This window comes from Erpetoichthys calabaricus, chromosome 14 (assembly GCF_900747795.2).
Source record: "Erpetoichthys calabaricus chromosome 14, fErpCal1.3, whole genome shotgun sequence".
NCBI lineage: Eukaryota > Metazoa > Chordata > Cladistia > Polypteriformes > Polypteridae > Erpetoichthys > Erpetoichthys calabaricus.
The window spans coordinates 11,950,201-11,965,727 of record NC_041407.2 but is presented as its reverse complement, the minus strand read 5'-3'; the positions used below and the strand labels follow the sequence as shown (position 1 = coordinate 11,965,727).

Here is a 15,527-nt window from a genome sequence, read left to right as displayed (position 1 = left end):
GCCAGTGGTCACTGACTACAGAAGATGCAGATGGCAGAAGCCGGAAGACCCATTAAGTGATATGTGTGGATATTATTGGGTCACAAGAGGCTCTGAACAGTAGAGACATGTGAAGCCACTAGAGGGAGCTCTAAGAGGAGAACGTCAAGACTTTCAGCGGCTTGTCCTGCCCACAGCAGTGATGGGAAGTTCGGATCATTTTACCGACTCGGACTTTTGAATCTCATTCAGCAAAATGAACGAATCCTTTTTCGAGTCAAAATATAATTAAAATGTTACCTGTTACTTCCCTAACACATCTACTGCTTACACAAATGTTGATCACACTACAAACAAGACAAAACTATAATGCTATAAGAAACAGAAAATATTAATTCATTGTTTACCTGGGTCTTTAGTCTATGATTCGCTCACCTCACCTCTTATCTGACAAGTTTTCGGGTTTGAGTCGTTCGTTCATCACGTGACAGCCCGATTAGCTAACCAAGGCAGTCTGAGCCGGAAAAAAATTCCATTTGTTGTATGTTGGATTGTAAATGATTTTAACTCTCCAGTTTTTATTTCATTTTGGGTTACAACTTGAAGTTTAAGTTATCATAACCTTAATATTTTAAACTAACCTTATTCATTCAAATTCAAAATGTTATTTGCTTTTACTTTGTCATTATGTCCTTTTTATACAAATATTAGATCAATATGTTAAGTCTGCATAGGAAAAACAATTATTATACCAGGAAACTCAAAATTGGAGTAAAAATGAACACTGCTATAGAATAGTGTACGATTATTAACTATAAGTACTTTGTAATTGTAGGCTTGGATTATTTTATTATATAGCCTAGTGTTTGTTTACTTTACTGATAGACAAAGACAATAAAAGGACAAATTAATCAATAATTTATTTGTAACAGGAGTATTTATTTATAAAATAACACACCACAGATCCTCAAGAAACTGTAACAAAATCATAGTGACAGAAATTGACAGACCTTTTTTATTTATAAGAAAATGCGTTTTAGATATTTTTGATAATTTCATGATAATTTCTAAATATGATCCAACATACAACAAATGGAATTTTACGTTAGTATTTGACTGAGGTACTGAGCTGGTAAGTGGTCACGTGACAAAAGAACGAACGACTCAAAAGACTCGAGAGATGAACTAATCAATTCTGTTTCCGGCTCAGACTGAGTTGGTTAAGCTTATGGGGCTGTCACGTGATGAACGAACGACTCAAACCCGAAGACTCGAGAGATGAACTAATCAATTCTATTTCCGGCTCAGACTGAGTTGGTTAAGCTTATGAAGTTGCGCAAATGAGCATGCGCGACTGAACGAATCACTCCTACGAGACGACTCGTTCTTCCCGAGTCACATTAAAGATTCGTTCAAAATGAACGAATCGTTCAAGAACGACCCATCACTACACAGCACCTCCGTGACTGGCCCGGCTTTTAACGTCAGAAAGAAGGGGTTGGCAAGAACTCGACGGGCAGGCATTGCTGTTATTTAAAGGTGGGCAAGTGCCCACCAGGCGGCACGGTGGCGCAGTGGGTAGCGCTGCTGCCTCGCAGTTGGGAGATCTGGGGACCTGGGTTCGCTTCCCAGGTCCTCCCTGCGTGGAGTTTGCATGTTCTCCCCGTGTCTGCGTGGGTTTCCTCCGGGCGCTCCGGTTTCCTCCCACGGTCCAAAGACATGCAGGTTAGGTGGATTGGCGATTCTAAATTGGCCCTAGAGTGTGCTTGGTGTGTGTTTGTGTGTGTCCTGCAGTGGGTTGGCACCCTGCCCAGGATTGGTTCCCTGCCTTCTGCCCTGTGTTGGCTGGGATTGGCTCCAGCAGACCCCCGTGACCCTGTGTTCGGATTCAGCGGGTTGGAAAATGGATGGATAGATGGAAGTGCCCACCAGGTAGATGGGAGAAGATAACTTAGGCAAATCTTTTGTCTATTTTGTCACTTGGATTTTCCTTTCAGTTTTCACTTCTTTGTGTTGTTGTTTCATTTCGTTTTCTTATATTTATTTTGCCCCACTCGGCTTTATTTGTGGGAGTCTGAGATTGAGCGCATGCGCCATTTTCAGGCCACAACTGTTGACTACAAACTGCTTAGCCGCACATAACTCAGTGGCGCAGCTCCTTCAATTCACTGGGGATAAAACAGAAAAGACCCGAACACCAAACATGGCAGCCGTGACACAGTGATGGATGAGGACCAAAGCCTTTACACAGTACTATGGTGGCGTTCTGTATACGACTACGTGGCACTTTAAGTAATTGGAATTTTTGACACCAAAAAGGGAGACACAGTGACAGTGCGGGTAGCCTTGAGTTCTCATGGCGGTTGGATTGTCTGCCGCGGTGCCTCACCCTTCCCTTCAGTTTTGAGTTTTTCCTCCTTATCGATGTACACCTGCACTCCCTTTATATGTTATCATATTTTAACTCTTTATATATTTCTGTGACAAACTCCTATCCTACCGTTAGCGTACCCGGCCTATAAAGTGATTTGGGATTCTGAACAGATACTTCAGTACAATACCGGACAACGACAGCAGAGGGCAGCAAAGATTCACCTGACACCGGGCGGCAGGGCTAACAACTTCCTCGGAGCTGTGGAGAACATTAGGAGTGGTCCCAGTGCCACAGAAGGGGCTTTCCAGTGACCACAAACGACTTCAGACCAGTTGCTCTTACTTCATACATCATGAAGACCTTTGCGACTGCCCTCTGCTCAGATGATTGCACTAAATTTATGGAGGGGGATTCCGCAAGGTGGGTCATGGCAAATTCACGGAGGGGGACCCTCCCCTCCTGTGGGTCATGTCATGTGAAGAACTGGGTTGCGACACCACAAAGGCTAGGAAACGCTGTTCTAAATGTCACAGCCCAAAGTGACATCCATAGTTGGAGTGCTACATTGTGTACAGGCAGCTGACAGGGGCCATCATCGTGCCTACAGGCAGCTGCTGTGCCTTAAAACGTGTCCACCATTCGTTCTGTAACACCATCTGTAGTCCAGGGCAGATAAAGCTGGAGCTTGCCCAGTCCGCTCATGACAAAGCAAACCTAATGACAGGTTCAAGTCGGCACTCAGTCTGACAGCTGGCATGTCACTTACCTCAGTGATCACCAGCACGGTGGCAAGCATTGGGGAACTGGCACAGTACAGCTGAGGTGCCGTCGTCTTCTTACATGTCCGCCTCTCGTCTTTTTGTACTGAAAATTGCTGGTTGGGTTGGGGAGGCCGCTTTCACCTTCCACAGTACGTGCAGCTGACCCCCATTGCCTTATCAGGGTCGCTGTTCATTCTAGAAGTGTTATTGAGCTTCCGCCATGGGCTGCCTTCACTGCTGAAGTCGCCCCCTTTAATTTGACGACATGCAGCCCACTGGCTTTAGAGGACCCCAAATTAGTTTAGTGGAGGTCACCTGTTTGTAGTATAAATGAACCCGCATGTGAAAGAGGCCAACTTGTGCGAGTCAGTATGGTGGGCTAAACTGCGCAATTAAGAGCAAAGAACAGACCAAGGATCTCCGTGAAAAAGCACAAGTCAGGGGATGGAGACCAGAAAATAATAATAATTCATAATTCTTTGCATTTATATAGCGCTTTTCTCACTCCTCAAAGCGCTCAGCAATTGCAGGTTAAGGGCCTCGCTCAAGGGCCCAACAGAGCAGAGTCCCTATTGGCATTTTACAGGATTCGAACCGACAACCTACCGATTGCCAGTGTAGATCCCTAGCCTCAGAGCCAGAAAATGTGCAAGTGACAGAATGTCCAGTTAACTTGGACATGATGAAATGGAAAGAGCATGGCAGAGCTGGAAATCTTCGAGAGCAGGCCTTTCTTAAAAACTGTGGGATCGAACAGGACAACGATGAGTGAGGGGGGCCATCGAGAGTCCTCTGAACACTCAGAAGGAGTCAGTGAGTCACAAGCTACAGTAACTAACATTGGAGAGACTGCAGACCACTGATGTCCCAGGCCTTCACTTGTCACAGCAGGTAAGACTCACAAGTCAGCTGGAAGGAGGTCCATAGTCCAGAGGAGACCAAATTTATGCCATCCCACTAAATACCATTTGTGAACATGGCCCATTACCATAAATACACCACAGTGAAGCATGGATGAAGCAGCAGCAGACTGTGTGGATGCTTCGCTGTAGCAAAATATGGGGAAATCCTGAAGGAACACCTGATGTGGTCTTCAAGGAGTCCACACCAAAAGCCTCCACCAGAATGGCTTACAAAGGGCAGTAGGAGTGTCTGCTCTCAATCCTCCCGAGGGTGTGGGGCTGGACATGACAAAGGCCCTTCACTCCGCATCTCCAGGACTCCTGCCACGGCTTGAACAGTTTGACAAAGAACAAGAAGGCCTTTGGGAACGGCAGAGCAGAAAGACCTGAACAGCGAGACTCAAACGCTATCATGGCTGACAACTTGACAGTGAGTGCTTCCTTCATTAACGATGCTGTGTCAGACGTGTCGTTACTTTGGACCAGTCTGCAGAGATCTGTTTTCACTTTAAAGTTGAGACTCATCTTCTGTTGTCAAAAATGTCAAATGAAGCCGACTTGAGATTTTGGGCTGTGTAGAACACTGAAGCGTGAAAAGGGCCCGCGGGTGAATCCCCTTCATCGGCCCTGTAGTAATACGGAGTGCAGAAAGTGATTCTGTAAAACGCAGGCACACGTCACTTAGCTTTGTTAACCGATGATATCATCACCTGTGAAAAGATCAGCCGAAGATATCTGCCATCAAACAAGCGTCTGGGAAGGAAGGAAGGAAGTGACGGACAAACAAGAAATGCCATTGTAGTAGAAGATTAGGAGGTCGCCCTTAGGCTGTGGAGCCTTTTAAACAATCTTTTTTTTTTTTTTTTTGTGTGTGTGTAATTGCAACTTCCTATAAATGTCCCAGAACCGCACGAAGTGAAGTTAATAATAAAACAGTTTGGGCCTCACCCCTTTCTCCAAAACAGTAGAAATCATTTTTGAAGGAGGATTGTGCCGACGATTTATGCAAAAATACAGTCAGGTGAACCTCAACACGTTTAGTTTGCTGTTCCAGTTTCTGTTATCATCACACCAAAACCAAAGAGCCTCTCTGAGGCCTTCAGAAATAAGCGTAAAGATACTTAGGAGTCTCTGCACCACTCCACCGTCCAAAAGAGAGTTCAGACAACTGCCAATGTGTGCAGGTCAGTCGGTTCAGAACAGAAGATGCTGAAAGAAACCTCAAAGAACCCCAGGATTGCTTCACAGGACCCACAGGAAGCTCACGTCCGTTGCCGTCAAAGTGCATGAGCCTACCTACCATGAGATCTACAAAGGAACAGCAGGGCAGGGAAAGACTAAAACGTTTGCCAAGGTATAGAGCAGGCCTCCTGGACCAGTGTGCTTTGGACAGACAAGATGTGTTAGATGTTGTCTTTGGCTTTCACCAAACCAGAAAAACCAGACCACAACTGTAAAAGCATGGTGGTGGTGGTGTGGTCTGCTTTGCCGGGTCTGGGCAGTTCAACCTCCCAAGAATCCATGAGGAATTCTTCATTGTAGCAGAGGGTGCTGGAGGAGAACGTGAGAATAAGCGTCAGAAGATTGAAGCTCAACTCCTCATGACAATAACCCTACGCATAGAAAGGGATCTGCTCCTTGAGGGATGGGGGGGCTGATTTTAAAAACAGGACACCCCTCAAACACCACACTGCATGAAGGAGTAAAGATCTCATCTTTGGTGCAAACTATGAGTGGAGCAGACATGTTTAGTCCTAGAAAAGAAGAAACTGAGCTTGACCACTGTGACCACAGACACGCCACATGTCCACATGAACTAGGAAAAGCTGTCCAGTCATCCCAAGTTATCACAAAAGTGAGGATACTTATTGACTAACCCTTAGATGTAACTGATTTGTTTATAACTTTCTTTATTTTCAGGAATATGGTGCTGATATTGACGAGTCCTGATGATCTGGACATTACAGTTTACAAACTTGTGTTCTACGACTGTCGGCTGCTCGCGTCTTTTATCTAATCTGACAGCGGGCCGCTTTGCTGACCGAGGTGGGTTCGACTTTCAAGCACTGACTTACTTCCACCTACAAGGATGCATCAGCAAAACACAGGAGAGATAAGGTATTAGCAAAAAAACAACCTACAACTTTCACTGATTCATTAGATTAAATCATTTAGTTGATGACATGCAAATCAAAGTAAACCGCAGTTCTGCACAAGCAGGACCAACAACAAATGTTTTCATTCTACTGTAAATTATAATTAAAATAAACCAAATGGACAGACCATGAGGTGAAATGTCTTGCTTGGGGTCACAGGGTCTGACGGTGATGGACCTGAACTGGCCTCCTTCGTTTACTGTCGTGACGTGTTACCCACTTGGCCACACCAGTTCCTTCATGTCACACATGCCATCTCAAGGTCTGTTACGGCACAGCACAGATGTGCCCATATTTCTAGGAGATGAGGCCAAACAGAGAGAGTCGGTGGTGCAAAACTAAACTAACAGCACCTTAGTGACTTACAGTCCAATACCTGTCCCCGGTCTGCACCTCACCAGTTACTTAAAATGGAGGCACTTGTTCAGGATCGCTTAACCTGCTAGCGCACGCTTTCAGAGGGGCCAGTTAATAAATATCCACGTCATAGGTTTCCATATAACAGGACAAGGGACACGCTCAGGGTCACACGGCAAGCCAGTGATGAGGTCAGAGCCGGCAACCTTGGGGTTTACAACCCACCACTTCAGGCACCCGGTCACACTGCCCGTCTTAGCACTGAAGCTTATTTGAGAAAAGAACGGGACAGAATATCACATTCTGAAAACTGCACAGTCTGACTTATGGGTGGGCTGGAAACAGCCCTGGACAAGGCACCAGTCCACTCTTACACATAAATGTACCCCAAACCAAATCAGAGTTATCAGTCAGCCCAATGTGCACATCTACGGGCGGGGTGACAATTCACTGAAGAAAATGTAATATGCAAATTAAATACAAGCAATGGGAAAATTAGAAACACCTGCTATCCATGCTATGATCTGCTCAGCCAATCAAGTGGCAACAGTACAATCCATTAAATCCTGCAGACTAAGGTCAAACGCTTCAGTTAATGTTTACATCAAACACCAGAATGGGGGAAACCTGGGATCTCAATGGTTTGGACTGTGGCAGGACTGTTGATGCCAGCTGGGCTGGTTTGTGTATTGCTATAGCTGCTGATCTCCTAGGATTTTCACACACAACAGTCGCTCGACTTTACTCAAAATGGTGTGAAAAACAAAAAACATCCCATTCTTGTGGACAGAAATGTCTTGCTGATGGAAGCAGTCAGGAGAACAATGTGACCAGACTGGTTCAATCTGACAAAAAGGCGACAATAACTCAAGATAACCAGTTTGTACAACTAAGGGGAGCAGAAGAGCATCTCAGAATGCATAAGACATGGAACCTTGGGGCAGGGGCACAACAACAGTAGAAGACCACGTCAGGTTCTACTCCGGTCAGCCAAAATCCAAACATTGAGTGGGCACAGGCTCATCAAAACTGAACAGTCTGAATCCATGCACTCAACCTGCCTTGAGTCAACAGTCCTGTCTAGTAGTGGTGGTGGTGGTGTGGGGAATGTTTTCTTGGCACACTTTGGGCCCATTAATACTAATCAATTATCACTTGAATGCCACAGGCCCATGTGAGTATTGTTGCTTACCATGTGCTTCCCTTCATGGCCACAACTCACCCATCATCTAATGGCTACTGGTTTCATGAACATGACAAGGAGTTCAGTGTTCTTCAATGGCCTGCCCCGTCACCAGACCTTAATACAACAGGAGATTTCTAGCATGAATGTGCAGATGATAGCTTTCTGCAGAAATTGAGATGCTGGTCCATGTTGACATGAATGCATCACACAAAGGAAGACTTCCAACATCTTGTGGAATCTTGAGAGCAAAAGGGTAGTATTAGTACAGTACAGTAATCAGTATTAGTACAATGGCTCTGAATAATTTCTTCAGTGAGTCTACACTGTAGGTATATAGAATATACACCGGGGTCCTCAATCCCAGTCCTGAAGGGCCACAGTGGCTGCAGGTTTTTGTTTTAACCCAGTTGCTTAATTAGAAAGCAATTCTTGCCAATAATTTAATTTCATGGCTTGCTAGTTGCTTTAACTCTGCCATGTCAGCTCATTCTCATATCCCAGATTTTCTTCCCCTTTCTAAGGATATCATCCGAATGATCTGAAGTCTAAAACAGACGAGTAATTCTCAGTCCTGCACTGATTTCTCTTCACTTTCCCTCCAAGTATTTAATTAAACCCAATGTTGCGCATCATAAAAACCCACAGGTGTAAATGGTAACAAGCTAAATGGAGAAATGCTGCTCTCTTTTGTCATTGGCATCTAATTAGGAGCAATTAAAAACCAAAAATACAGCCGTTTAAGACTAAAATAAGCAATAAGGGTTCAAAATCTTAACGAACAAGACAACTAAAGTGAAGCAGAAGTGTTAGTTGAATAATAAGTGCTTCTGATTAAGACAGGCATGTCAAACTCACTACCATTGGTGGGCCGCTTCGACTGCCATAAGTGCGTCAACGGGCCGCACTGTAACAAATACTATTATACAAAGTTACTGTAGCTTTCTTTCCAATACTGAAAACTTTAAAAAATGTAACACTTAAAGTTTAAAGAAAAGCAATTTATTTCCATACAGTCTCCATACAACAGTGTAGAATTAGAGTCTTAGCCTCTTAGCTAGGTCCTTATTATATTCATATTATATTCATTGCTTATATAGGAGCCTTACAGTGTGAGATTTATTTCTTTTGTCCCGACACTTGGCATCTCTTGTTAGTAACCAGTTTGTCAATATCAGGCTTGAAATCTTGTGCAGCTGCAACTTTTATGAGGGATGAAAGGTGCTCGACGGTAAGTCTTGAGCGATGTGGGGTTTTGGTAGCTTTCATTAACGAAAACAATTGCTCACAAAGTGCTTCCGAACATTGACAGTAGCCTACTCTCGATGGCAACTTACGGATCTGCACATACGAGGGTGGCAGGTAAGCATACACGCCTGGCACACCAACTTCGTTGTATTTTGCCTTCAGAATAGAATCTGACTGCACTTCAATCAACTCCATTTGGATATTCTCAGGCGCATTCTCAACGTTATAAGAGGACAGCGCAATGCCCTGTTTGTGCGAACTGAAATCACGAAAATGCTCACTGAATTCATTGCTCAGTAATTCAAGTTGGAAAACAAATCCTCCAAAATTCTAATTTTACTTTACTAAGTTTACTTCAAAGTGTACATTGTAAAATAAGCCGATATGCAAAAAGCCCCCTGACCTACAATAATTTTACAAACTCAAAAATATGTTAACAACTCACCAACTTCTCGCGTCCACTTCAGATCTTCAGTTGTAGTCTGCACTAACTGTTCGTTACAATACTAGCACAAAAATTACATGAAACTAGAGCAAAAAAACGTGAAAATATGCGGGCTATTACTACTCGTGATGGTCAGTTCTGCCCAGTGGTCAGTCTCAGCAGCCCAGTCACTAGTGTAGCCTTAGCAGGGGCGGCTCTAGGCTCGTGGCAGCCCTGGGCAGAGAAAGAATCGGTGGCCCCTTTGCCTGGCAATGTCAATATGGTATCTTATGCACGGCGGATGGCCACATCCGTTGCGGACACTGCATAGCTGCTTCATGCTCATGACACACTTCTATATACGCGTGTCCGTAACTTGAAAACCAAGTGGCGGCCCATGATATTCTCATTACGGCAGAACGTTATAATACTACATATGGCTTACTGCTCCGACTCTAGCGACATTTGTAAATACAGCGTACTAATTAACAAGAAACACAATGTTTTTCGGCCACATTGCCATCAGCTGTGTCGTTATTTTCTCTTTCTGTTTAATATTCAATATATATTGGTGTGGCGGCCCCTGATATTTGGCGGCACTGTGCAGGTGCACAGTTTGCACATACCTAAGGCCACCCCTGCTGCAGCCAAGCACTTCAGTTGTGACGCTGCGGCTCATTAACTTTGGTCAAGGCTCGTGGCTATACTAGCAGATGACGTTTCCGGTACCATAATGCCATGGGAAAACGCGCTTTTGTCAGAAGGCAGAAGTAAGAAAAGTGAATAAGTAACACCGAAGATGCAGAATGATTCAATCACAAAGGATAGTAATCATTTTGTACAAGTTCAGTGCTAACTAGGATCTGTCATGCGGCCCGGGTGCCACGTGTTTGACATGCCTGGATTAAGCAATTGGGTTGGACCAAAAACCTGCAGCCACTGTGGCCCTCCAGGACCGTGACTGAGGACCCCGGACACGTACACAAGCTGAATCACGTGGTGTTGCCTGGGTAAGAAAGTGGAAAAGTAAAAAAAAACTAAATTCAAAATGACAGATGGCCAAAGTTGGTCACCCTTAAACTTGCTGCATGTCATACATAACTACTGTTGGTAGGCTACAGCTTCTCTGGATAAAATATGTATAAAGTATTTAGATTGTCATACTAATTATTCATTTGAACTAAATGTCCATTTTATATGCAAAAGAATGCATAATATGTACAGTGTGCAGTTGTGTTGAATTTTAGCATCATAAGTCATGCAGTTATGAACTAAAAAAGGTGACGAGTCAAACAGAAAATGAAACTGTGACATACAGAGCCTGACACGTACATTTTGGTCTTCAGCTTCAGCGATGGGCCACAATATTCAGAAGTACAAAACAATTTCCATTCATACCTGTGCCTGGGGAAACCTGTCAAGTTCCTGTTCCTGTCCCCAAAGGACAGCTCTGCAAGTGGCCAGCACTCTGTTTTTCTTTTTTGGCTTGTAGTATTCAAATCTATTATGTCTACTACTGCATTGATAAAAACAGAACAGCCAGCATTGGGGTTTTCTAACATTTTCTTGTTTTCAGTTGAGTTGTTGCCTCAAGCCCTGGCCAGCTGCAGCATCTCCTGCACATCCAGTAGCTTTTCTCTTGGTTTTCCAATTTCATCCCCGCGTGTCACCTCTAAAGCATCAATCTTCTCCCAACCGGAAAAAGAGACTGGAGTCACACCTGAAAGGAAGTGAAACAAAACATCGTCAGCCTCTACTCAATTCGATAAATAGTAGATTCAGAAACTATTCCGAATCCCTTCACTTTCTGGTGGTGTAGATTTAATTTTAAAAGGATAAATTTGCCATTTCCTTCCTATCAATCTACACAAAATAACCCATAATGACCAAGTAGAAACCAGTCCTCAGAAAGGTTTGCAAATTTGTTCAAATGGAAATCTGAAATCTCTCATATATTCATGCAAGTGTTCAGATCCTTTGTTGTAGCACTCCAAGTTGTGCTCAGGTGCCACCCATTTGCTTTAATCCTCCTTGAGAGGTTTCTAGACCTTAATTGAAGTCCACCTTTGGGAAACTAAATTGACTGGACATTGTTTTAAAAGGGACATGTGTTCCTGTGTATAAGTCGTCCACAATTCACACTGCACGTCACGGTAAAAATCAAGCTATGAAATGTCCAAGGAAATCTCTGTAGACCACCACGATCAAACTGTGGTGAGGCACAGATCTGGGCAAGGAGATCTAAATCTTTGAATATATCCAGAAGCACAGTGGCATCAATAAATTATGAAATAATAGAAGTTTGGAAGCTTCCCAGAGCTGGCCATCCAGAAAAAAAATGAGTAACTGGGCAGGAAGGGCCTTGGTGACCTTGGAGGTGACCAAGACCACAGTGAGCATTCTAACAGACCTTCAGAAGTCCTCTGATAAACGAGACACACGATTGGAAGAATGACTACCTTAGCAGCACTCCATCACTCAGGTGTGTATAGCAGACTTGCCAAACAGAAGCTATCCGAGAGTAAAAGGAAAAAAAGACCCACTTGGACTCTAAATGTACAAAGAAAAAGATTCTCAGGTCTGATGAGGCAAAAACTGAACTTACCAAGCACTATGTCTGGTGAAGACCAAGCACTACTCATCACCTGCCTAATATCATCACTACAGTAGGTAAAACATGATGGTGTCAGCATCATGATCTAGGGGTGGGGACAGGGCCAGTGGTCAAAATTGAGAGAAGGGTGAATGCAACCAAATCCAGCGAGGTTCTTGAAGAAAATCTGCTCCAGAGTGCACAGACTGTGGCAATGGTTCATCTTTCAGCATAACAAGGCACACAGTCAATGCCGGAGTGGGTTTGGGACAAGCCCTTGAGTGGCCCGGTCAAAGCCCAGGCTTAACCCCACAGAGCATGTGTGGAGAGACCTGAAGATGGCACTTTACAGACACTTCTCATCCAGTCTAACAGAGCTTGAGAGGATCTGCCAGGCAGAATGGGATAAACTGCCCAAATCCTCGTGTGCAAAGTGTGTAGAGACTTACCAAGAAGACTCAGGGCTAGAACTGCTGCCAAGGGGGCTTCTAACAAGTACTAAATTAAGGGTCTGAATTCAATTAATGAGGAATTTACATTTTAACTTTGTCATTCTGGATTACGGAGTGTAGACTGATGGGCAAAATGAGAAATATTTCTATTCAAAATTAAATCTACAACACAACAAAATGTGCAGAAAGGGAAGGGGTCCAAATAATTAATCATTTCCCCAATCCACAACCAAAGTGAATACAAGCTAAAAAATCAAGGTCAGTCATTTTTGTTTTTTCTCCCTAAAGGGAAGGGCCTTATAAATTCACAGAAAAACCCACATCTGGTTTTATTTGCCCCTTTAACAAGTTAAAACATCAGGGGAGCATAAACTCCTCTTCCGCTTCTGTTGAATCATTTCAGCAAAAAGGGAACAAGGATAGACATTTAATAAAGTTTAAGTCTCCCTCGGCTCACTTACAAGTCGTACAACTGAAATGCACGTGGACCATTTGGTCAGAACCGTTAGTACTGATGCACAACAAGGCCGGAAGTTGTCTTTGGCATGAAGCCTAAACCTCTCCACTCCATTAACACCAAAGGAAGTGTGACCATCTGGTTTTAAAACTGCCTGTCCTGGAGTGTAATGGGGATTATAAGAATAAGAAAAGACAAAACAACAAAAACAAACACCGGGGTATAAAATGGAAGGAGAAAAACATTCTGTAAACCATCATATCCTTTTGTGTGAATCACACAGTTGTCTAAGTAAATAAATATTCTCATCTAAGTTTGAATATTGCCAAAGAGATTAGATCAAAAGATGGCATTTAGCCTTTTAATTATCTACAACGCTTACCACTCTGACAGCAGCACAACTTCAAAAACAACTCCACTCTTTTCTGACTGGAGTTTTCCTGCCACATCCCAGTGAAGGGCATATTGGGCTAACTGGCAGCTTCAAGTGAGCCTCTGTGAGCAAGTGGGTCCATGGAGAGACTGAAGGCCCTTCCAGAGCTGGTACTGGTCTTACTGGTAGTGCTGTAGAGATGGGCACTAATTGGAGTTTGAGAAGGTTACATTGAGTGAAATAATCACATAAATAAAAGGCCAAGAGTCATAGTGAGGCTGCTGGGATAAGCTGAAGCCCCCAGTGACCATTAAAGGATAACTCCAGGGTCACTGGGTGCTTCCATTTTAAAAATGTATAAAATAGGCTTCAATTTAAAACACAAGTAATCTATCATTGTGGACTTGAAAAACACAAAACCTATCAGAGCAGGTCTGAAAATGGACAGATGAACAAACAGCCTGTTCTACATTTATATAACTGAAAAGGTGGATTCTCTGTGAATAAGAAAAGTTCTCAGGTAAAATGTAGAAGTAAATAGTTCATAAATTATATAAAACAATCTTGGGACGAGACGAGACCATTTCAGAAAGATAATTTCACATACCACGAGACGAGACTTTGTCTTTTCTTCTTCTACTCTTTGTCATTTACTTCTGGCCACGCTTGGACCCATTAGGTTTTCAATTCATCTCTTGGCACAAAGAGTAGAAGACAAAGTAGAACATCGTAAAGAGGTTCAAAAGCGTTGGCGCGATACACATGCAGCGCAGGTTAGAGATAATGAAAGTACAGTAATCCCTCGCTACTTCGCGGTTCACTTTTCGCGGATTCACGACTTCGCGGATTTTATATGTAAGCATATCTAAATATATAACACGGATTTTTCGCTGCTTCGCAGATTTCTGCGGACAATGGGTCTTTTTACTTCTGGTACTTGCTTCCTCAGTTGGTTTGCCCAGTTGATTTCATACAAGAGATGCTATTGGCGGATGGCTGAGAAGCTACCCAATCAGAGCACGCAGTTAAGTTCCTGTGTGCTGCTGATTGGCTCAGCGACGGAGTGCTGCATTAACCAGGAAGTCTCATCTCACTCATTCAGCATTAACGTGCCTCTGCTTCAAGGGCCGTGTTCAAGCGCCAACAGAAGATGCAAATGATTGCAGAAAAGGTAAAAGTTTTGGATATGTTGAAGGAAGGGAACAGCTACACCGCTGCAGGACACCATCACAGCATCAATGAGTCCACGATTCTTTTTATTTAAAAAGGAGGAAAAGCATATAAGATCTACGGCCGCAGTGTCCTTTAACCAGGGCGCAAAACGAGTTGCAAGTGGACGTGATAAGGCAGTAGTCTAGATGGAATCTGCTTTAGGAATCTTTGCAACAAGGTCGACGACGTCATGACCGCCTACAAGCTGCTACGTGTACTTCGTTATACAGTAAGTGTAAACTTATCTACTGATTTCATAATGTTTAGCAGTTGTCCCTGTTATTAATAGAGTAAAGGGTGGATTGTAAACAATACAGGGAGGGTTTAAAAACGTCCAAATACACGTTGAATAATTAAATAAATATGGTGTCCCTACTTCGCGGAAATTCAGTTATCGCGGTCGGCCTTGGAACCTATCTCCCGCGATAAGTGAGGGATTACTGTACTAAAATTCGAAAGTCTCAGAAAATGATAGTAAAGATCACATTAGCGCAAACAAATGGAAATTATTACTCTGTGAAATAACAGAACAGCAAAAAGAGATCAAATATATGGACATAGGTGATATGACAGAACAACTACAAGTTTAATTTAAAAAAAAAAAAAAACACAATTCGGTCACTTTTATATTTATGGTCACGGAGAAGCGATGCAACACAGAATCAAAAGAGTTAAACGATCGGACGTATTAGAAATTCTACAGCCAATAATGGATACAAATCCATACGTCCAAAAGTATCGCACTTTACACGAAATTTATCTGAAAAACACAAAGAAGTTTTCTTGGATTTCTATATGAATCCAAAAGATCACGCTCGCATATATAATAAACCAACATGCGATGAATTGTCAACAATAACAGTTTTGAAAGACAGAGATATCAAAGACAGATTTGATATTCGTGTTAATCCAAAAGCACAGCCCGATTCTTCGCAAGCAGCAGATCTGGGAAACGACTAGTGTGTAGGACCTGCACGGGGGTTAGTGAGCGAAGCGAGTAGGGGGCAGAGCCCCCTAGTTATTAAATACAGAATTAGTACACATAAACACACAGGT

At 43.2% G+C, this 15,527-nt stretch overlaps 1 protein-coding gene and 1 long non-coding RNA gene across 2 annotated transcripts in view; one reads left to right on the top strand and one right to left on the bottom strand.

The window, feature by feature from the left end:
* The window catches only part of LOC127525848 (uncharacterized), a 73,088-nt gene extending 66,789 nt beyond the window's left edge, over positions 1-6,299 (top strand). The window contains exon 2 of the long non-coding RNA XR_007933421.1: positions 5,937-6,299. This is a non-coding gene — a long non-coding RNA (uncharacterized LOC127525848). The remainder of the gene's footprint in view (positions 1-5,936) is intronic.
* The window catches only part of fdxr (ferredoxin reductase), a 69,780-nt gene continuing 60,407 nt past the window's right edge, over positions 6,155-15,527 (bottom strand). The window contains exon 12 of the mRNA XM_028818783.2: positions 6,155-11,104. Coding sequence (XP_028674616.2) covers positions 10,974-11,104 — 131 coding nt within the window. The 3' untranslated portion in view covers positions 6,155-10,973. The remainder of the gene's footprint in view (positions 11,105-15,527) is intronic.